The sequence below is a fragment of the Elephas maximus genome, chromosome 11, assembly GCF_024166365.1.
Source record: "Elephas maximus indicus isolate mEleMax1 chromosome 11, mEleMax1 primary haplotype, whole genome shotgun sequence".
In the NCBI taxonomy this organism is placed as follows: domain Eukaryota; kingdom Metazoa; phylum Chordata; class Mammalia; order Proboscidea; family Elephantidae; genus Elephas; species Elephas maximus.
In genome coordinates this window covers 62,193,471-62,216,762 of record NC_064829.1, presented here as the reverse complement: position 1 = coordinate 62,216,762, position 23,292 = coordinate 62,193,471, and the positions used below count along the sequence as shown (strand labels likewise).

The window sequence follows — 23,292 nt, the reverse complement described above, 5'->3', positions numbered from 1 at the left end:
TATGTTTGCACTGTCACAACCACTGTGTCAATCCATCTCATTGAGGGTCTTCCTCTTTTTTGCTGACCTTCTACTTTGGCAAGCCTGATGTCCTTCTCCAGGGGCTGATCCCTCCTGATAACATTTCCCAAGTATGTTACCTCAAAGTATCCACAGGCACGTTTTTGTCAAGAGAATAGGGGACTGGGAAACTTAAGAGTTATCGGAAAACTCGAGCAGGTAGTTGCACACACATGTGACCCATTTTGGGGGGTGGAGGGCAGAGTTGTACAGAAGTTGTGGTGAAGTCACTGCACACTGAAATCACCAGGTAAATCACACTAAGTCCTCTTCAGAGTATTTAATGGATTCTGCCAGACAATCAAGGCGTGAAGTTAAGACTTATTAGTATCGCCAATTACTAAAATAAATCATTGTATTTGTTTAATGGAGTCCCCGGGTGGTGCAAATGGTTAACATTAGGCTGTTAAAGGAGCCGTTGGAGTCCACCCAGAGGAGACTCAGAAGAAAGGCCTGGCAAACTACATCCAAAAAATCAGTAACTGAAAGCCCTCTGGAACCCATTTCTACTCTGACACACATAGGGTCACCATGAGTTGGAGTCTACTCCACAGCAACTGGGTTTACTGGTTTAATGAAGAAAGCTTCAAGAACATCGGGCAGAAAACCTCCCACTAAAAACAATTACAATAAAACCTACAAAAATCAGATACTGCGTAAGGTAGAAACTTGTCAGAGAAGGAAAACTCAAATTTTTTCCACTAAAACGAGTGGTAGAAAAGTGGTAAAATTGTACCCTGTGAAAGGTGGAAAAGTTGTGTGACCCAGAGAAAAAAACGCAGTCCCCTTGCATTACAGCTCTCCCAAGTTTCACCATAACATTTTCAAAATATTTTTTTAAACATTTTGTTTCTTGAGGCCATTGACCTTGACTACCAAAAACCAAACCCCATTGCCGTGGAGTTGACTCTAACTCACAGTGACTCTATAGAGCAGAGTAGAACTGCCCCATATGGTTTCCAAAGAGCACCTGGTGGGATTCAAATTGCTGACCTTTTGGTTAGCAGCCGTAGCTCTTAACCACTACGCCACTAGGGTTTCCACCTTGACTACAGAGGTCTAGGATTTTGTGAAAATGCTAATTCTCTGGATTGCCCAGCTACATTCTCCAGAATGAAGGTGTGACTCATACCATGAAATCTGAAATTTATAGTCTATTCCAAACTGAGTTCAGAATCACCCTGCAGTAGTGTTGAATGACTTCAGATAATGTTCCTCTCTCGTGAGTATTAGAAAGAGAAGGCCACCCTCCTGAAGGTTACACTCACCTAATGAACATTTTCTCTTTTGAAGTAATAGATTGTGTCTGCAGGATTCAATATTATGTTAGCAAATGCCTTATTCCAGAGTCAGCGAAGGGTTGTTTACCTAAGTGCCTAAATGTTGAACAAGAGCAATCTGCCCCATAGAATAACATCACATAGCTCTTCAGAAAGACTTCCAGAAAGCCTTAGTAAATCGAACACGCACTCTTGTTGAAGGAATGATTTCACAAATGGACCAGACTTTCCAGTGAACCATTTGAACAAGCCCTCTCTTTGACGTCAGATTTCCTTCCCGACATAAAACTGTAAAAAAATAATCTGAATTATTACTTCTGTTACAGTGCCATTTTGCTCAAAATATTTCATTCAGGGATTCAAATATAATTACCCACTTAATAAAAGGAGCTATTAGGTTGTAAAGATCCTATCCCTTCCATGCTCTTTTAAAATTATGACCTACTCAAGCTTGAAATCAAAGGCAGAGCTGAAAGGAATAACTCAGCTAAAACTCTCTTATTGGGTTTTCAAGTCACCTAACTGATAAATATGCAAACTAGCTCCCTTTTGGCAATTCAGCTGCATAAACAGGGATTAACTCCAAATGCAGCTGCAAATTCAGAAACTAAAAGGGTGTGCACAAAATGGTCTGAATTTCAGCTAGTTCCAAGCTGTAGATAAACTTGGCAATGGAAGTTTAAAATCCTAGCCTACAATGAAGACGCTGCTTTGAAAAGTTGCCACTGGATTTATGATGTGTCAGGTGTCAAATGAGTGGTGGCTTCCCCTCTGATCCTCCCTGACCAGACACAGGCATGGGGTAGCAGGTTTCCTTGGCAACAGGGTCTGGTGGTCGCCCCTTGGTAATGTTGGCCTATCTAAGTCAGTGAGATCACTGTTGGCAGAAATCGGCACTCCTCAAGAGAAGCCACTGTTGGAAACTGGGTTCCATTTTCCTTCTCTTCCTAAGGGCCTGCTCTCAGATAGTGCCATTTCCACAGTGGGGGAAAGAGGTCACTGGCCAGGAGGCCTTGCTGCGTGTGGACTTGGCCACCTCACCCCAGCCTGGCTGCCAAGGGGAACTCAAGGAGGAAATTCTTCCAGCCTGCCTCTCTCGGCCAGCCTCTCAGGCCCCTGAGGAAGATGGCCTTGGTGAAGCTTTGAAATGTCATCACAGTGTGGGTATGGCGCAAAAGCCACCCAAATTGAAGTGTTGCATTACAAGCTTAAGCACATAATTACTGTGTCTGAGAAGATTGCATATGTATCCTCTTTCCAGAAATGTACTGCTGCTGGCAGGATGCCATTAGTTGTGGGTTTTTATGTTCCTTGTTCTCTAGGCATAAATGTTAACCAAGGGTGGATTTACAAATACTTGCAAAAATGGATCAATTTTACAGCCCCTTGCTAATATCCACCACTTGTGTGAGATGAATGACTGAGTTACAAAACGTGGGCATTTGCTGCCTTTTGTTTGTTTATTTGCTTTTTGTGCTGTCAGGAAAACATCCAACCCTTTGGTGCTATGTAGTGAGAGAATTCCTATGAGTGCTTTGTACTTTAAAGTTGAAAACAAAGTAGTGAGCCTACACTGATAAACCGTGGCATGATACAGGCTTAAGTGATGCACTTGCATTTTGTAAGACTAGACCTACACAGAAAGGAAATGACAGGCTTCGACAGAGTAAAACATAGGCATTAGTTATGATGGTGTGGTCACTGCAGCGGCAAAGACCCAGGACTATTCTAGCAGCTTCAGCTCTGACATTGCAGTAAGGACACATGGTTGCGTTTGTTTTGGGACCCCATGGTTGTCGTTTAAACATTCCTGACACCTATGAAAGAAGGAATGTTTATTCCTTCTGAACTACTTCTGGATCTTCCTTAACTGAGTGTTCCTGGGGGTTGACCTGTACACTGGTGAGAGTTCTTGGACACAGGTGTGCTGCTTATGGGTAATTGGTATGCTGCGACGTTCCTGGAAAATCCACCTCTTCAATTCGGCAATATGAGTTAAAAGGCCGAGCCTGTGATGGCATTAAGTTGCTTCATTAGCCCTTCCAAACTTGCCATTTGCTCACTCAAATCATCCTGTTCATACACCTACAGAGAGAAGAACAAGAGCAAAGTATTGGTACAGGTGAATATCAATACACTCCTTTCACGAAGGCAGGGGCCAAGTCTAGTTGGTTCACCCTGTCTGAATTCCCAAGTCTCCCACAGTGGCCCATAGTCCAGGTTGACTGCAGAATACACTGATTACATGAAGGTGCTGGTAATATAAGAGGTAATGATGACTGGCTGCTTGTTGTTTCATGACTTCATCTCTTCAATAAGAAAAAGGCTTTAGAGTCCAAAAGATCCTGTTTCAAATCAAGTTCTTCTAATCACTGGCAGTATGGTCTTGGACAAGTGAGTGAATCTCTCTGATACATGGTTTTCCTCACCTATAAAATGATGACAATTTTATCTATTTTCTAGGCTATTTCTGAGCATCCTCTATGACATGCTTAGTGACAATCAAAGTGTCTGGAACAAGGTGAATATCAATATGTTAATTCTTTTTCCTCTCAGTAGGTAACCAATCAGGATATGATTAGAATTTACATCACTAGTCTTCTCTTTGTAACACAACACACACACATTTTTCTGCGGGAGCTTGATGGGCTTTACTTTGACCAAGGAAAGGTCTGTGGGTTATGACTTTAATTTGCATGTAGAGCCAAAATTCATAGCTCAAACCAGAGTCAACTGTATGCATGGATGTGATGGGAGCCTTGTTGGTAAGATTTGAATAGTAAATAGAAGAGGCTAAACCGCAGAAATCTTAGTGAAATACTCTCTGTAACTCACACTCAGTCTGAGTCACTAGTATCATGTCATTAGTAAATAATACTGGATTACTAGTTATCACAGAAACTTCAGGATTTCTGATCCAGTAAGTATGCAAGGACATAGAAATCTTACAAATCTTTATTTTCTAAAGAAACGTCCTAAGTAACTTTGGTGGTCTGCCAGTTGGGGAAATGAGGAAGAAAGGCACAAAGACAGTCGTATTGAGCTAAAGTCCAGTTCTTTTATATACTTGTTGTTTTATTTGTTGAGCCAGTCTGCTTTTTTTTGTTGTTGTTGTCAAATGGGAAGAGCAATGCTTGACTCATTGGGTTTTTGGTAGGATTCAACAAGTCAGTGCATGCCCAGTGATAACTGCTCAATAAATGTTAGTTTCCTTTTTTTCTTTTTTGATGTCTATTCTTTTGACTGATACAGACATGCCCTACTTGATTATTCTTGGCTAGCCAATTTGACTGATTAAATTATTGAGCCAATGTGGTCTGTGCCACGATTTCTCGCTCCATGTAGACCAGGAAGAATTGCTCTGCACCAAGGTCAGAAACATGTATCTAGGCCCTGGATCACTGACAGAAATTGTGTAGAAAAATTAACACAATGTCACTCCAGGCCCAAAGAAACAGCTCAAAACATGGATAAAACATGTTGGAAATGGCACTTCTCATAGGAATCTCAGCATGTACAGTGGGTGATTTGGTCATATACTATACAATCTTAAGGGCTAAATGAGGACTGAAAAACAGCCAATTTGGCTCAAAGGCTGGTCTATTCACGAGAAAGGAAGTTGAAGTGAGGTAATTACATGAGAACTCATTTCCCAAAATGTTTTCTTAGTTGTCTGGGTTTTTTTTTTTTTTAATTATCTAGGTCTCCATTGTGTAATATGCTAACCATTAAAATCCTGGAAGGTGTGTATCAGGCTTGCATCCTTCCACCATACCTATTTAATCTGTATGCTGAGCAAATAATCTCAGAAGCTGGACTATATGAAGAAAAACACGGCATCAGGATTGGAGGAAGACTCATTAACAACCCGTGATATGCAGATGACACAACCTTGCTTGCTGAAAGTGAAGAGGACTTGAAACTTACTGATGAAGATCAAAGACCACAGCCTTCAGTATGGATTACACCTCAACATAAAGAAAACAAAAATCCTCACAACTGGACCAATAAACAACATCATGATAAATGGAGAAAAGATTGAAGTTGTCAAGGATTTCATTTTACTTGAATCCACAATCAATGCCCATGGAAGCAGCAGTCAGGAAATCAACCAACATATTGCATTGGACAAATCTGCTGCAAAAGACCATTTTAAAGTATTAAAAAGCAAAGATTTTACCTTGAGCACTCAGGTATGCCTGACCCAAGCCATGGTATTTTCAATCACCTTACATACATACGAATGCTGGACAATGAATAAGGAAGACCGAAGAAGAATCGATGCCTTTGAATTATGGTGATGGTGAAAGATATTGAATATACCATGGACTGCTAGAAGAAAGAACAAAACTGTCTTGGAAGAATTACAGCCAGAGTGCTCCTTGGAAGTGATGACGGTGTGACTTCGTCTCACTTACTTTGGACATGTTATCAGGAGGGACCAGTCCCTGGAGAAGAACATCACACTTGGTAAAGTAGAGGATCAGCAAAAAAGAGGAAGACTCTCAACAAGATGGATTAACACAGTGGCTGCAACAGTGAGCTCAGGCATAGCAATGATTGTGAGAATGGTGCAGGAGTGAGCAGTGTTTCATTCTGTTGTGCATAGGGTTGCTATGAATTGGAACTGACTCCGTGGCACCTAAGAACAACAACCCACCTGTGACCATTAAGTTCTTGAAATGCGGCTATACATAGAAAATACACACTGGATTCTGAGGATTAAGTTAAAAAAAGTTAATATCCTATTAACAACTTTTAAACTGCATGATCAAATTATAATATTTTAGAATATCAGGTTAGATGAAAGATATTATTAAAATTAATCCACTTATTTATTTTTATTTCTTTTAAAGTGGCTATTACAAATTTTAAATTGCATATGTGTCAACCATTATATTTCTATATGATGGTGCTATTCTAGATTATTCGTCCCATATTTCTATTTCCTTTAATATGTATTTCTACTTCCTTTAATATATATTTCTACTTATCTTAATACTATATCTCTTAGCTGTCACTCTTTAACCAAAAATAAATAAATAAAAACTTGTTGCTGTCGAGTGGATTCTGAGTCATCCTAACCCTAACAGTAGAACTGCCCCATAGGGTTTCCAAGGAGCAGCTGGCAGATTCGAACTGCCAGCCTTTTGGTTAGCAGTTAAGCTCTTAACCACTGTGCTACTGGGGCTCCTGTCACTCTTCAGAATCAACCAAATGCAAAATGAACCACTTGCTACGATTCCTTATGAGATGAGATACATTATAGAAATTTAAAAGAGTTTGTCTTAATTTGAGATCTGGCCACAAACTTTGGGACTAAGCAAGTATTTCAATAGACAACTACATTCTGACAAAGTAGTGCATTAGATTCTTATATATTTGAATATTTTATAAATATTAAAAAATGTGTGTTAAGTATATAACACGCTTCCGCCAAACATACACACACGTATGAATATACATATTCCTGGGCTTCTATGTAGCTAAAATATTTGATTGTTTGTGGTATTGAAAACAATCAAATCAAGAAAAAAAAATGTCCTTGATTCAAATAAGATGATCCTTTCTTCTTTGACAACAACTAGAATACAAAAAAAAAATAATAATTTGGTAAGTTAAAACTGGTAGTTGCACTGCTTACATAGAACTGATTATATGTGACCTAATTATTCCTTGATAGTGCTACAATTTTCTTTATTAATATATTATTTGCAAACTTTGCAGAAATCTCCATCTGTGCATGAAGAAAACAGAAGCTAGTAGAAGTGTAGCAGATATATTTTCATTTCAAAATATAGGTTGAAAAAAATCTTAACGCAATCATAAAATAGAATTTTAAATTCACTCTTCCAGTCCCTTCATTTTTCAGGGTACTTTTTTTTTTTTTGATATGTTGTTTCCTTAGCCTTCTTTAAAATGTTTCCTCTTGAATTATATTCAGAAACACTCTAGAGTTTTCTAAATAGCTGTCTTTAGGGAACACTTTCTGAATCTCCTTTATAATGGATATTTTTGAAGATGTATTTTTGATTTTTTTTTCTATATATTTTTCCTTCCGAATTTTCTATTGATCACTTTTTAGTTTCATCCCTTGGGAAATAACTTTTTCTCTTAATAAATAATTTAATTTTCTGTCCTTATTTTCTAAATATGTCAATCCCTTCTGCTGTTCTTAAACTCTTCATCTCTTCATTTTGTAATTTCTTCTTCTCAATTTTATATTTCTAGGCATCTTTATGATTTTAGAAGTAACATGCATGATAACCATTCAGAAACTCCTCAGAATACAGCTTTTTGTTACTATTTGTTTAATTTTAGTCTTATTTCTGTATATGCCAAGGTATTTTATCCTTTTGAAAGGAAATACACACACATATATATACACACACATACACGTATTTATTGTTGTTAGTTGCTGTGAGTTGGCTCTGACTCATGGTGACCTTATGTATAACCAAATGATACATTGACCAGCCCTGCACCATCTTCATGGTTGTTACTATTCTTGAGTCCATTATTGTGGCTATCGTGTCAATCCATCTTTTTGGAATCCTTCATTTTCTTTGGTTCTCTAATTTATCAAACATGATGATGTCCTTTTCTAGCCTTTGGTCTTTCCTGATGACATGTCCAAAGTAAGTGAGTTGACGCCTCACCATCTTCACTTCTAAGTGAACACACACACACACACACATCAAAAAAACCAAAAACCAAACCCAATGCCATTGAGTCGATTTTGACTCATAGTGACACACACACACACACACACACAGACTACTCTAAAACCCCATGAGACTTATACTGTTCATATTATTTATATGTCCTATGTATAATGCATATAAACTATATCTATACCCATATTCATATTTATCTATCTATCTATCTATCTATCTATCTATCTATCTATCTATCTATCTATCTATCTATCTATCTATCTATCTATCTATCTATCTATCTATCTATCTATCTATCTATCTATCTATCATCTATCTCTCTCTATCATCTATCTCTCTATCTATCTCTCTATCTCTCTATCTATCTATCTATCATCTATCTATCTATCTATCTATCTATCTATCTATCTATCTATCTATCTATCATCTATCTATCTATCCATCTATCTATCCATCTATCTATCCATCTATCTATCTATCATCTACCTGAACAGTGTAGGCCTCCTGGAATTTTAAGGTCAGCAAAAATAAGATCTATTTGGGGTCACTTAACATATGTTTAAAGCACTGGCAAAAGTCACATATTCTGCAGCTGTGTCTTGAAGACTGCCTTCAAATGCCCATTAAATGTTTCATTTAACTAAGTCCCCAGTATAAATTTTTCCCTTAAAGTTTTTTTCTCTTAGTATTCCACTGCAGCAAAACAGAACAAAACAAATAGCAATAAGAAAAACAATGGCTGGGGGTCAGTGCTTCCCTTGCCACAGAATGGATTTGAAGGATGCTCTTACATTGGCTGGGTCCTCTGATGGTTTGTGGCTCTCTTCAGACACTTCGGGGGCTGTTGGCACAGACACAGGAAGCAAAGGGGATCTTGCCTTTCCAGCCAGCCCAAGAGAGGCTGTTTTAACGTGAGTCTTGGGAAGAGTAGGGCCTGAAATAAAAGACACAGAGTGATAAAAGTAATGTATAAAACATTCTGGGGAACAATCTCTCAAGCGTGTAAGCCGAATCCAGTGGAAGGCACTGATTTTAGGTTATTGTTCATTCTGTAGAATAGAGACGAATTCTGACACGACGAATGGGCTCATTTTATTTCTACTGAATGGAAGACAAATTCTGATTAGCCCTCTCCAGATGAAGCTCCACTAGTCATATGTAATTTCAAGTGGGTTTCCAAATCACACTGTGAAAGGCTGCTTGGTAGCTCCGGACTTTTCATTACATCTTATAAAGTGTCAGGCAAACTCATTTGGTGCCAGTCTCAGCTTTGGACCAGAGGCTCTGTGCTAAGCCACCTAAATAGGCCCTAAATTGTGTAACAGAAGCAGGGAAAATTTGTAGAGTTAGAAAAGTCAGCCACACCAAGGTCACACGACAACTAAGAGCCCAAGAGACAGAAAGGGCCACATGAACCAGAGACCTACATCATCCTGAGACCAGAAGAACTAGTTGGTGCCCGGCCACAATCGATGACTGCCCTGACAGGGAGCACAACAGAGAACTCCTGAGGGAGCAGGAGATCCGTGGGATGCACACCCCAAATTCTCATAAAAAGACCATACTTAATGGTCTGACTGAGACTAGAGGAATCCCGGCGGCCATGCTCCCCAGACCTTCTGTTGGCACAGGACAGGAACCATCCCCGAAGACAACTCATCAGACATGAAAGGGACTGGTCAGCGGGTGGGAGAGAGATGCTGATGAAGAGTGAGCTAATTATATCAGGTGGACACTTGAGATTGTGTTGGCATCTCTTGTCTGGAGGGGGGATGGGAGGATAGAGAGAGAGGGAAGCTGGCAAAATTGTCACGAAAGGAGAGACTGAAAGGGCTGACTCAATAGGGGGAGAGCAAGTGGGAGTAGGGAGTGAGATGTATGTAAACTTATATGTGACAGACTGATTGGATTTGTAAACTTTCACTTGAAGCTTAATAAAAGTTTAAAAAAAATTAATTTCACCTTCCTAAGAAAGCTACTGGAGCCCTGGTGGTGCAAAGATTAAGAGCTCATCTGCTAACCAAAAGGCTGGCAGTTCAAATGCACCAGCCACTCCTTGGAAACTCTATGGGGCAGTTCTACTCAGTCCTAAAGGGTTGCTATGAGTCAGAATCAACTTCATGGCAACAGATTTTTTTTTTTTTAAGAAACCTACTAGTTGGTTCTATTTTTCTCTCCATTTTTATCAATAAGGAAATTTAGACATAGAAAGGCTAAGTAACCTCACTCAAGTTACCGTGCCAGAAAGTGGTGGATCTGGGACTCAAACTCTGCAGTCTGCATCCCAAAGGCATACTCTTAACCATTATGTTACCTTTTCTTTTAACAAAAGAAGTCCTGCTCGATGCTTTTATTACCAAAGATCATGGATATCTTTTTTTTATATTATTATAGGAATATACTATATTTTATTTAATCAGTCCTGTATTGATGGACATATAGGTTCTTTTCAATTTCCCTTAACTGAACAATGCTGCTATGAAATGGTACTGCTGAGTAACCACATTTTCAGTCTTTAGAGATAATGCCAAATAACCCTCTTTAATTCATGTGGAATATATTTTGTATGAAGTCCTTGAGACAAAAATCTAACTTTATTTGCTTCCAAATAATCAGTCATTCTTCCTTTTAGGTTGATGGCATCTTGTTTTTCATATTCCTTAAAATCTTTATGGAATAAAACCAAAAAAATAAAATAAATAAAAAAAAAAGTCAGCCACTCGAATCTATAAATGAGTATTAGATGTTACAGTAAAGCAAAGTCCCTCCTGGCCAACCTGATAGAATCTCATTACTAATTTTCTTTTTTGGGGGAAAAAAGTGATATAATTCTGCCTTGATCAGTATTGCTTTTTTCAATAAAAGACTTTATATTGCTTACAAACATCATTTGAGAAACTGCTGAGTTTCTACCAGATGGCATGACTGTCTGCTATAAACAATGGCTACCTTTTTCTTTTTGGGTCTGAAATTTGCCTTATAGATCCTTGCTTAGCTAATAGAAGTAATATAACTTTTCCCCCATAGCTTAAAATAAAAATTTTAAAAAGGCTTACCAAATCAGTTAATATATCTCATATACCTAAGGAGTTTTGTCATTCTTAGCATTGTAACCAAGATCCCAATATAGAAAGAACATTTTCTCATACTGGTCAAGCATGTAATTCATCTGTGTTTATACCCTTTCATTCTTTTCTTAAGCTTTAGGGGTCAAAAGTCTGCAGTTGGAGTGATTTTTCACTAGAGGGTGATCTTATGTTTTTGGCAGCTCAGATGAACAGCCTATTTTTCTTCAGTTAGAAGAGATATAGAGACATGAGAAACATAAATCATTTTCTTAAGAGAGGAAATAGTATTTATCAAGTGCCTACTAAGCACCAGGCCTATGGTAATCACTTTATTTTCATTTTAGGCAATATGTGTTGTTGTTTTTCTTAGGTGCCATCAGGTTGGTTCTGACTCATAGTGATCCTATGTACAACAGAACAAAACACTGCCCAGTCCTGTGCCATCCTCACAATTGTTATGTTCGAGCCGATTGTTACAGCCACTGTGTCAGTCCATCTTGTGGAGGACATTCCTCATTTTTGCTCACCCTCTACTTTACCAAGCATGATGTTCTTCTCCAGGGACTGGTCCCTCCTGATAACATGTCCAAAGTAAGTAAGGCAAAGTCTTGCCATCCTGGCTTCTAAAGAGCATTCTGGCTGTACTAATATGGTGGAGAAGGATTTGGGATTTGCAATCTGTCTAAGCCACATTAATATCCTGGAAGCTCAACTACCAGCTAATAACTTGGTAATCTAACAACTTGATAAATGAACAACTTGCCTTGGACTATTTCTTTATCTGTACATAAAGATGATAATAATTTATGAGGAGTAAGTAAGATTATGTATATAAAGTACCTGGTACCTAGTAATTTGTCCAAAGAGGCCTAATTTTTATTAATATTTTATATTAAAAATTTATTTTTACTTTTTAATTATTATTTTAACTTTTCAATTGTCATAGCAACTTCTTTATTTTTAATCAACTAAATTTTATTTAATACTATTGTTATTTTATTGTGAAAATAACCATTTTAAGTATTATCTTCCCCAGTTTACATATAAGGATGCCAGAGTAGAAAGAAATTAAGTGTGTCCAAGTTCACACATTTAGAAAAAGACAGGCACAGGTAAGAGTTTGCACCACAATCTATATCATTCCACTGAACAAATTAAGGTTTATCACTAATATATCAATCCAGCCCATTCAACTGAAATGGAAGTTTTGAAGAAACAATGAAAAAGGACATGCAATCTAGTTCAAAGACTGTAAGCAACGTGAGGGTAAAAACTATTTATTGCAGCATCTTTTTTCATAGTTGAGTTTTTATTTAAAGATAAAAACCAAAACTCTAAGAAATTTCATCACTAACTCAGATTGTTTTTATTACAGTGTTATTTAAGGAAACACAAACACAAAACTTGGCATAAACGTCATAAATCTGTAGCTCTAATACTATGCTCTAAGACCAGAACAGAATTGAAATGAAATTTAAAAAGTCCTATAAAACTAGAGCAAATGGAATTAACATCATTAATTGAATGTGATGAATGGGGTGTTGGGCTGAAATGAAGCCGTCACATGAATTTGGTACTGTGTGATGGCAATAGGTTCTTGGCTGTGCCAAGTCATTTTGAGTTGGTGGTATATGCTCAGTTTTCACCATCAATTTTCTCTAGTTGAAAGACAGGCAAACCTTCATCCTTACAAAGCCTCGTAACGTCAGCTGGTTCTCACTGGGTGTGAACAAACCATCTGTGTATTAAATGTACCTCTATCCTTTTCTCTCTAACCTCTGCCTATAAACACAGTGTTCCTGGTGCCAATCTAGCTGTAAACTCTATGAGAAAGGCAGGCACTAAAAATCCTGGCTGGGAGATACTAGCAAATGGCCCCCAGATGCTCCAGCATGTGCAAGTTGCATTAGTGTTTTTGATGATTATTTAAGTACAGGCACAATGTTTAAAGAGAATTCTCATAGAGTACTGGTGAACATTGGGAATGTATCTGTTGAACCCCGACTTTGAGTGATATTACCTAAATTATATTTGTATTTCGTTCTAGAATGCTCGCCATGTTCTTCCTAAGCCTGAGTTTAGTTTTATGACCAGAGAAACCTGTTCCGTTTAGCATCTCCCATGGGACACCTCTTACCCTGTCCCATGATTAATAGAGCAGCTGTAAGATAACAACTAACTCTTTCTGTATGTCACTTATTATTTATTTTTTTAATATAATTTTGACTTAGGTACTCTTGATGAGAAAATTTACTTGAGTTATTAATTTTTCATGGTTTGTTTTTAAAACTTTTTTGAGAAATTAAGCTACTTCTGAAAATTTTACAATTCAGCCCTTAGCCACACACACACAATGTACGCTTAACATGTACTGCAAATCGATTCACTCTAACATAGGTACCTATAGAGAGAGTGACATGAGAACAAGTAAATGGCTTATAATGAAGGAATTCAAGCAGGGCCACTGCCTGTTTTATACCAGGAAACTACTCAGAATAAAGATTCTTTTAAAATTTTACACTATTCTATACAAGTCCCTAATATTTATTTTACTGCCAAATTTTTTTGGAAGTTGGCACATAGTGAAACTGATTTCTTAGGCATGGCCTACTGTTCTCACTGTAAATATATATTTTGATGGTGTATTTTTTGCCCAAGATCCTAAACACTTGGGAAGATCCACAGTGTATTGTATCTACCACACTATAAGACAACACAGGTATGCCTAAAGAGTACCATAACTCAAGCCCATTAGAAAGAAGATGCTTATAAAAATTGATTTTCTCTAGTGTCCAGGCAACAGTTCTACGTTCAGAACCTACTGAGTATTGAACAATGTATAAGATATTGCATTTATGAAAGGAATTGAAGGTATTGTCTTGGCTCAAAGACCACACAGAGTGTTGAAACCTGAAGTGACTGCCTTATTCTCAAGTAATATTCACAGAATCGTAGAAACTTAGAAGCTGGAAGCTCGAGGTCCCTTGGAGCTCATCTAGTGGCTGCCCCCTTTATTTTACTGAAGAGAACACTGAGGTCCCTGGAGACCCAGAGATCAAGGTAGAATTAATTTTAATAAAATTCCAGTACAGGCAAAGAATTCGAAGTCTCCTAGAGTTCATTATTTGCAGGATTTTACTGATGAACTAGATGGCCTTAAATATTTTTTCTTTCTTTTTGCCTGAGAGGGGAATTAAGGAAACAATTCTGAGCAAAATTTCCCAGGAGAGATTTATCAACAGCCAATTAGACAACCCTGGTCTCAAAATGGAAACGCTGGTGTTGTAGTGGTTGAGTGCTACAGCTGCTAACCAAAAAGTTCGCAGTTCAGATCCACTAGGTGCTCCTTGAAAACCCTATGAGGCAGTTCTATTCTGTCCTATAGGGTTGCTGTGAGTCAGAATCAACTTGGCCTCAGTGGGTTTGGGTCTCAGAATTGCCTTTCAGGAAAAGGGAACAAATATTTTAAAACAAAGAATTTCATGAAAACATCCTGTTTTGGAAAGTTGATATACACGCTCTTGGGTGTGTATGAACTCTGTCCGTACCATATGTTTGTGTAGATTCAGCATTTTCAACTTGGAACCTCAGACATCTTAAACTTGGACATTGGTGAAGCTTGGGTTCCCATGATCTCACCAAGCCCTTCTTTTTCATTTATGAATGTACTCACAGCTCACCATGTGTAACTTGCTTCTGTCTTGATTTTCTAGACTACATCCCTATTCTCTCACAGGGCCATGAATTGTATTGTTGTTGTTAGGTGCGGTTGAGTCAGTCCTGGTTCATAGTAACCCTTCTACCCTTTTACAACAGAATGAAACACTGCTCAGTCATCACTATCCCCACTATCTTCCTATGTTTGAGCTCACTGTTGCAGCCACTGTGTCAATCTATTTCGCTGAGAGTATTCATCTTTTTCACTGACCCTCTACTTTACACAAGCATGATACCCTTCTCCAGGTGCTGGTCCCTCCTGACAACACGTCCAAAGTATGTGAGATGTAGTCTCGCCATCCTTGCTTCTAAGGAGTATTCTGGCTGTACTTCTTCCAAGACAGATTTGTTCTTTCTTCTGGCAGTCCATGGCATATTCAATAATCTTCACCAACACCATAATTCAAAGGCGTCAATTCTTCTTTGGTCTTCCTTATTCATTGTCCAGTTTTTGCATGCATATGAGGTGATTGAAAATACTATTGCTTGGGTCAAGGGCACCTTAGTCCTCAAAGTGTCATCTTTGCTTTTTAACACTTTGAAGGAGTCTTTTAAAGCAGATTTGCCCAATGTAATACGTTGTTTGATTTCTTGACCACTGCTTCCATTGGCCTGATTGCACAACCAAATAAAAATGAGATCCTTGACAAGTTCAATTTTTTCTCCAATTATCATGATGTTGCTTAATGATCCAGTTGTAAGGATTTTTGTTTACATTCTGTTAAGGTGTAATCCATACTGAAGGTGTAGTTTTTAATCTTCATCAGTAAATGTCATCTGCATATCACAGATTGTTAAAGAATCTTCCTCCAATCCTGATGCATTCTTCTTCATATAGTCCAGCTTCTCAGATTATTTGCTCAGCACATAGATCGAGTAAGTATGGTGAAAGTATACAACCCTCACGCGCACCTGCTGACAGGTTGCTACTGTTGGAGATATTTATCCTGAGGCCCCCCATACTAGATCGAAACTTCTCGAATTTCATTTGCAGGTAGAGTCAACACCTCGCTTTGCTACATGTCCTCAGATACTATCTGACTTTTTCCAGGCTGCTGTTAGAAGCCAGTTTATAAACCAAGTTTCTTCTTGCAGCCCTGTCCTATCTGTTCTCGGTGTGCTCCTTCTCCATGATGGGCTGTCATCAAGGTCATAATAGTCTTAGCTGTGCCCTCTGCTATTTTGTCACACTGGAAAAGAGCCACTATCCTATCCTCCTACAGCACTAATGGAAACAGTAGCAATTAGAAAAGGTATTTACTTAAGGGTGTTAAACTGTTCTTCAAAGCCAAGAAATGATAGAATTCTTGACAGTTTTCCCTATTTTGGTAGATATAGGGAGTAGCCTACAAAGAGGGCTTCTTATTTATTTATTTGCCTTAGATAACTGCATTTATGTTGATAATTGGTCTAATATGAATAATTCCAATGAAACTTCTATGAGCTCTATCAGAGCCAGGAATCAGAGCAAAAAAAACACAGAGAAACAAATGTTAAAAGAATCCCTTCCATGGCTCCCAGCTGCTGGTTTAATACAATCTTAAGTTGGCAGTCAAGACCCTCCATGATCTCTCTCTAGTATTGAGAATGACTTTCAGAATGTGATCAAGAAACTTGACATCATTTTGGGAGAAGGGAGTAAACAAAACTAGAAGTTGCAGCAAGTGAAAAGGGAGCCAACGATGGGGCTCTGAGAAATTGGAAAATATAAAATCTCTGCTATCTTTACAGACAAGCCTTGAGAGAGAGGGTGTTCCCATCCTGAAGACCAAGCTGACCTTCATGACAAGGGTTTTTTACCCTTATATTACTTACTTGTTTCCCATGATAGTAAACTGTGTGTGATCTACACGATAAATTCCACGTACAGAATGAGGTACTTGAATAAATGTTCAAATAGATATTAAATATTGAGGAAGAGTCCAAAACTGGGACTTAGGAGACAAGTTTTATTCAGTTTTGTGAACTTCACTTAATAGTCTGCTTTCTTAGGATCTTGGTTTCTTTCTGTCTATAAGTATTAAACATTTTAATCTTTGAGATTTCTTTCAGCTATAAAAATTATACAAGGAAGAAGAATATAGCTATTCTATCACACTTGACTTTACATTTGGGCTTCTTTCATTTCTTTAAGATTTAGGAAGCATTAGTTAATCCATTGGTATAAATGAATTCAAAGAACTCTCCAGCAAGTGAATAGTTAGTTCAATTATAAAAATTGGAGTCTTGAATAGCTGCTTTCTAGAAAGATGTACTATTACTTTATGTTAAAATTATTAACGAAAAGCCTTAAAGATAATTAATTTTTAAAAAATTTCCAAGTAACAGTTTAACTCAAAATAAGCGCTATTAAATTACTGTGAGTTTCAATGATCCATGAGTAATTATAAAATTTAAATTTACAAATGTTCACTCCAAAACCACTATAGGATTCACCCTACCCAGGGTGCATGTTGGAAAAATGTTTCAGACGACCTTAGGTGGAACACTTGATGTTAATATGCTTAATAAATGGTATGACACCACTCTACCACTAATGAAGTGAGCAGTGCTTTGGCTTTAATGTTACTTTCCTCAGCAGGACCCACTAAGGGGGACATATAAAGGATACTGAGGTTGTGAGCTGGGCCTGCAGTTATATATGATGTGGAGGGGCAGCCACAGCAGGAATTGACTTGTTTTAAGCTTTATTTTCACAGTACAGTTATTAAACATTTGATTTGCCCATTAGGTACATAATATATGACTACCAGGTGCAGACTACTGCTAGCATCTCTCTGCAGAATGTTCTCCCAAGTAAACCGACTCTTGGTGAGAAACATTACATAATGGCAGGAATGGAGTGAGGAGACTCACCTGGGGTAAATCACAGGACAACGTGTAGCATGCTTTTGGCCCCAGTATGATATATTAACTTTCACATCCTATCTACTTTTGCCTCTTGCCTACCTCATCCTCCATTCTTACACCCTGAAAAATCCAGCTATGATGGGTGATTGTGAAGATACTAGATGTTATGGATTCATTTGTGTTCTCCTCAAAAGTTAGATTGAAATCTTAACCCCTGTACCCATAAACGTGACCCTGTTTGGAAACAGGAGTTTTCTTTTGTTATGTTAATGAGGTTATACTGGTGTAGGGTGGGTCCTAAACCTTATACCTTCTGACTGGTATCTTTAAAAAAAGGGAAATCTGATCTAGAAAGACAGACAAACACAGGGGGAAGAAATGCCAAAGATTACAGGTAGCTATGAGAAGCCGGAAGAGACAAGGAAGGACTTTTTCCAACAGTCAATGCCCTGATTTGGACTTTTAGCCTCCAAAGCTGTGAGATGATACATTTTTGCTTATTAAAACCATCCACTTGTATTTTTTGCCACAGCAGCACTTGGTAACTAAGACACTGGGGCTCTCATCTCCACTGTCTCTGACTGACTTTGTGATGCCACACAGGTGAAATTGAGCCTCTCTTAGTCTACTCTATATATGAACCATCATATTAATCTAATGTGTATTTATTATGCAGTCACTGCCTTGTGCTCATGTTGTTCAGGAGTATATCGTCATATAGTCATATACACTTCTCATATGCAAGGAGCTTTTGAGAATACAGGAGAAATAAAATATGCATATATGGAAAAATTTCTGTGACACTCTACTTTTTCATGTTCATAAAATATTGAACAAAAAGACAGTAGCTAGATTTGTCTAGAGACAATTGCCTCAGGGATTCTTCATAAGTTAGCCAATTTCAAACGCATATGTTTTGGAATCAATCTTAAAGCATTTTAATATACAATATAAATTGTATTTTGAGGGTGATAAACATATCTAAATGCCAAATCTGGGAGGAGGAATGTTGTGCTCTTCTCTCAACTTTCTTATTTTGCATCAAAGATAAGGGAAACAGCACATCTACACACTTGGGGAAGCACTGATGAGGTGCGTGTGCTCTCTTTCTACCCCTTTCTACTCCTGCTTCTGGAAGGGGGCTAATATGAGTCACAATGAGGTGGCTTTCATTAGGACTCCTCTCTGTGGGTGGTAGAGTGCAATCCATGCGCTAAAATTCACTACTCAAGTTCTTAAGCCCACCTGTGCTCTGACATAGATGACCCCAAACTCTCTGGCCTTGAACTTTTTGAGGGCCGCATTTGTTAAGCAAACCAAGCATAGCCTGGCTCCAACAGAACAAGCCAGGCCTCTGCTGCCAGTTCCAGCACACAGCTGGTGGGCCCAGCAGTCTTTTTGTCAGCGAGGGAGGAATAGGCTTCCTTGTTTCTCCTCTCTAGCGCTTCCAGAGGGCCCTGATTTTCTAGGAGTCTTGCTTCCTAATTGGTCATCAGTGCCCTGATTCTATTATTTCCATCAATGGGAACCCAGAGGAAGGAAAGGGTAAAACTTCCCTCTATCCCCACAGTACAATCTGCAGTTACAAACCGATCCCCATAAAGCCTATTATATTAAAAATTTGAGGTACATACAATGGTTTGTAGTAATAAACAGGCGCTACTTCCTGACACACATCAAAACATTATTATTATTGCATCATTGTGTTAAAGATGTTCAGTATATCTGGAAGTGTTTCTTTAAAGTTTTTTGTTCATTAAAAGGTATATTTGACACTAGACATGAACAAATCCTAACTGCTCCGACTTATGCACAAATTCAAATTAAAGATAGGGACTTAGGAATGGAAGTGGTTCATAATCTGGAGAACTACATGTACAATAAAACACCTTTGCCTCCATTCCTTTATAAATTCTTAAAAGTATGCCTTAAAAAGTATGTCTTATTGCTTATGTTTCAAATGTTCAAATTCAAAGTTCAAAGAAGATAAGGGACTTCCTCAAAGCCACTCAGCTTGATAAGTGGGGCTTGAATCCAAGACTTTCATTATTATTAAATTATATATTCTTTCTTAGACAAAAACAAAAATAAATTCTAGAAAATATTATTTGGCTTTAAAAAAAAGTTACATTTTTAAAAGATAAACAATAGAAACAGCAGTATAAGGAATGCTTTTCTATTAATGGGATTTGTGTTACTAATGCACCTGGCCGGGCAGATGCTTTTGCTTCCTGGGATATGTCTCAAATCTGCTGTTGATGATATTTGTTCCAGATTCTTCTTTCTCTAAACTACAATGCATTTACCTTACTGGACCAAACAACTAAATAATAATGCAATGTGTAATTTAATCCCTCCCCTGAAGTAAGACCGAGATCTAGTACCCCAAGTTATGAAGAAATACTCTTTCCTAGTTCTATGGGTTTGTAGTTTGTTGTACCTTCATATTTTGCAAATTAGAATCTAATTTCTGGGTTCACTGGGTACATCAGAAAGAACCTAATCGTTATTGCAAAAATAGCAAAGTTTCCAAAATACTTGATAGAGGGAAGTGTCCAGCTATGTCAGAAGCATGAGTTATATATTTTCCCAGGTGATTTTGAATCCATGAAAAGTCTCTACACAAAAGGGTTGTTTATTTGGAATTTTGTAATGGGTAAGAGAGAGCCTTATAGAAGGATTTAAAGGGAGCGCAGATTGATAGTTATTCCATAAAGCAGGTGTTGGGAAATAATGACTAAGCAAAGAACATTATCTAAGAAGCCCTCAAGGACAAAAACATTGTATAATTTGTCTTTTCATCCATAGGATCTGCCCCAGTCATAGAGAGTAGGGCTGACATCATACTTTGTTGGAATTTGCTCCATGGCAACAAGACTGAGGTAGACAAAAGCAACATCAAGGAGAAGAGGCTGCAGAGAAGCAACTATCCAAGGTACAACAATTGGTTTCCTTTCACCTGGAGGAGCAGAGGAAGAAGCAAAGTCAGGAATTGGAGGAGGATATGGAATGAGTGACTGGTTGCCTCCATGAACAACTGTCTTCTTTGCCATGAGACCAAAAAACTGGAGTGTGCCTAGCTACCATTACTGAATATTTTGATCAGAGATTTTATAGAAGAATCTCTGATCAAAAGGAGGGGTAGGAACAGAACAGAATTTAAAATGAGAATGGATTGTAAACTTTTGGGAGCCATCAAGGCTGAATAAACCCCTGAAACTAATGCCCTGAAATAATATTTAAACTTTAAACTATCCCTTAAAGTCTTCTTTGAATGAAACAATAATTTAACTTAATTAGTAAAGTATATCTGCCTTGAGTACTGTGCTCTTTTAAAGAGTTATCTATGTGAGATCAAATTGACAACAGCAACTCAAAAGGTTAGATGAGAAGGTTAGGAAGGAAGTGAATTTCAGTTAAAGGTAGGAGAATAATTTGGAAAAGGATAGTGAGAATGATTTTACAACTTGAAGAATATAATCAGTGTCACTGAATTGTACATGTAGAAATTGTTGAAATGGTGTATTTGTTCCTGCATATATTTTAATCAAAATAATAATTTGGAAAAAAAAAAAGGCTGCAGAGACTTTGACTCAATTCTGCCTGTTCCTGCTCCATCGTGATTTAGGAAACTCATAGAATAAGAAAAAAATTGAGGCAAATCATCAGCGAAAATGAGAAATAGATTCACCAGAACAGCTCTGTATCTACAACTTCCTCTTAATGCTTCTCTATGGTTCTCAGAATTTAGAATGACCACATTTAAACAAAATTCCAAACCAGAACGAAACAAAAAATACAAACTCAAAACTAAATACCTATGTTTTTATTGTCAAACTCCCACAATTCAAGTTTAAAGATGTTCATTTTACATACATCTGTTCCTCTCTAAGAGGTTTACCTTGAGTTCCTGGGTTCTTTTCTACACAATGTCAAAGTCAAGGGATCCTTCAATTAGCTTCAAGGATATTCCAGATCACTTTTAGATAGTTTCTTATTAAAAAAAGGATATTTGTACTTTCTGTTTAACTCATTCTTCAATTTTCTTTCCAACCTTTTCTACCATATTTGCAACAAGAAGTAACTGGTTTGAACTCATAGTTATGGCAATGCAGGTGTTTTGTGCTCCTACTAAGAAAGGGGTCATTTGTATCCTTCAACAAAAATAGGTTTAAAAAATGTTCCTTTATTATCTCATTTCTGCTCATATACTAGTGATCAGATTCCAGAGAAATCACATTGTCAATTCATAATGAAACAACACTGCATAAAGTTCCTATACTATTTCATAAAATATCAGAAAAACTGCAGAAGAATGCAGAAACCCAGACATCAGTCTCCCAACAACTTCTAGAATTATGTAGTCTGGGTAGAATGTCATTAGAACCCAAACTTATCAACATTAGCATGCAGTAGATTACATTTCTGGTAAATATTTCACACGATGTATATATACAATAATTTTCACTACAAAAGCCAATTTATTCTGTAAATGTTAAAAAATATTTCCCCTTATAAATATAATTGGATTGTCATAAGGGGCTCTGTTTTTACAGTTAATACCTTGATTAACCAGAACCAGAATTCTTAATACCCTGAATTTTTTTTTCTGGTTTCATTCTTGAATAGAGTCATCAAATAATACACACATACACGCACACATATAAATGGACATCATAACTATGTCTGGACATGTAACTTCTTGATTACGTTCTTGAATTCGTACACTGTCAATTTAGCCCAATCTCTTCCAACACTGATATCCTTTCAGAGTAGCCAAAGCAAAATGTGAATAATATTTTCAAGGACAAGTACGTTTTAAAAAATCAAAGAAACTTACTTTGTTAAAGAGATGTGGTCATATATTTTAAAACAATTTTCAGCTTCAGAGTTAAACGTCATCACTACTTCCATTACAAAGAACATGTATGCCATTGAGAAAACAACTTCAAGAGAACACTGCTGTTTTCTCCATTGACCAACTTCTTTACTGTATTTGGCTGCTGTACTTCTAGGAATGGTCTACCCCTACCTCTTTTGCTTATCATCTATGTATTTACTCAAGGATCTCTCAGCCACCTGACTTTTGCCCCTAGTGGTCTATAGAAATATTAGGTGTAAAGGTCACTAATAGTCTCGTAATTGTTCAACTTAAAGGGCTTTGCTCAGTATTTGCCTTGTAAACTTCCCTATGAGATTTGATAGTATTATGTTTCTTTAGTTCTAAGCTTTACAGCAATATTCCTGAAATCAGGATGTTTCTTACAATTAATTATGTACAATTATCATAGTTTTTCTCTTTTCTCTTAAAATGACAAAATTAAATCAATGGTACACATCAAAGGCTATGGAATCTTTATTTACGTGCTTGCTGAAGTGTTCAGCAGTATAACGAGCTGATGGCTGCAACTTCCTTTGCAATGCATCAAAAATTAAGGTGGGTGAATAGAGGAATAGATATGTAGTAAAGAAAATAGTTAAAAATTGTAGGATTTAGGTACTGGGCATATAGGGGTTCACTGTACAATTTTTCTACGGCTTTAATATTTTTAATAATAAAATATTGGAAGAAAAACACAATTCTATGACATCTTTCAATCAAGGAACTATGGTATTTAAAAATACTCTTGCTTCAAATAC

General features: G+C 37.4%; 1 protein-coding gene across 1 annotated transcript in view; it reads right to left on the bottom strand.

Moving 5' to 3' along the window:
• Positions 1-3,335: 3,335 nt before the first annotated feature.
• DCC (DCC netrin 1 receptor) overlaps positions 3,336-23,292 on the bottom strand; it is a 1,314,656-nt gene continuing 1,294,699 nt past the window's right edge. Inside the window, exons 28-29 of the mRNA XM_049901020.1 lie at positions 8,809-8,951; positions 3,336-3,425 (exon numbers count right to left, since the gene is read on the bottom strand). Of these exons, the coding sequence (XP_049756977.1) occupies positions 3,336-3,425; positions 8,809-8,951 (233 nt within the window). The remainder of the gene's footprint in view (positions 3,426-8,808; positions 8,952-23,292) is intronic.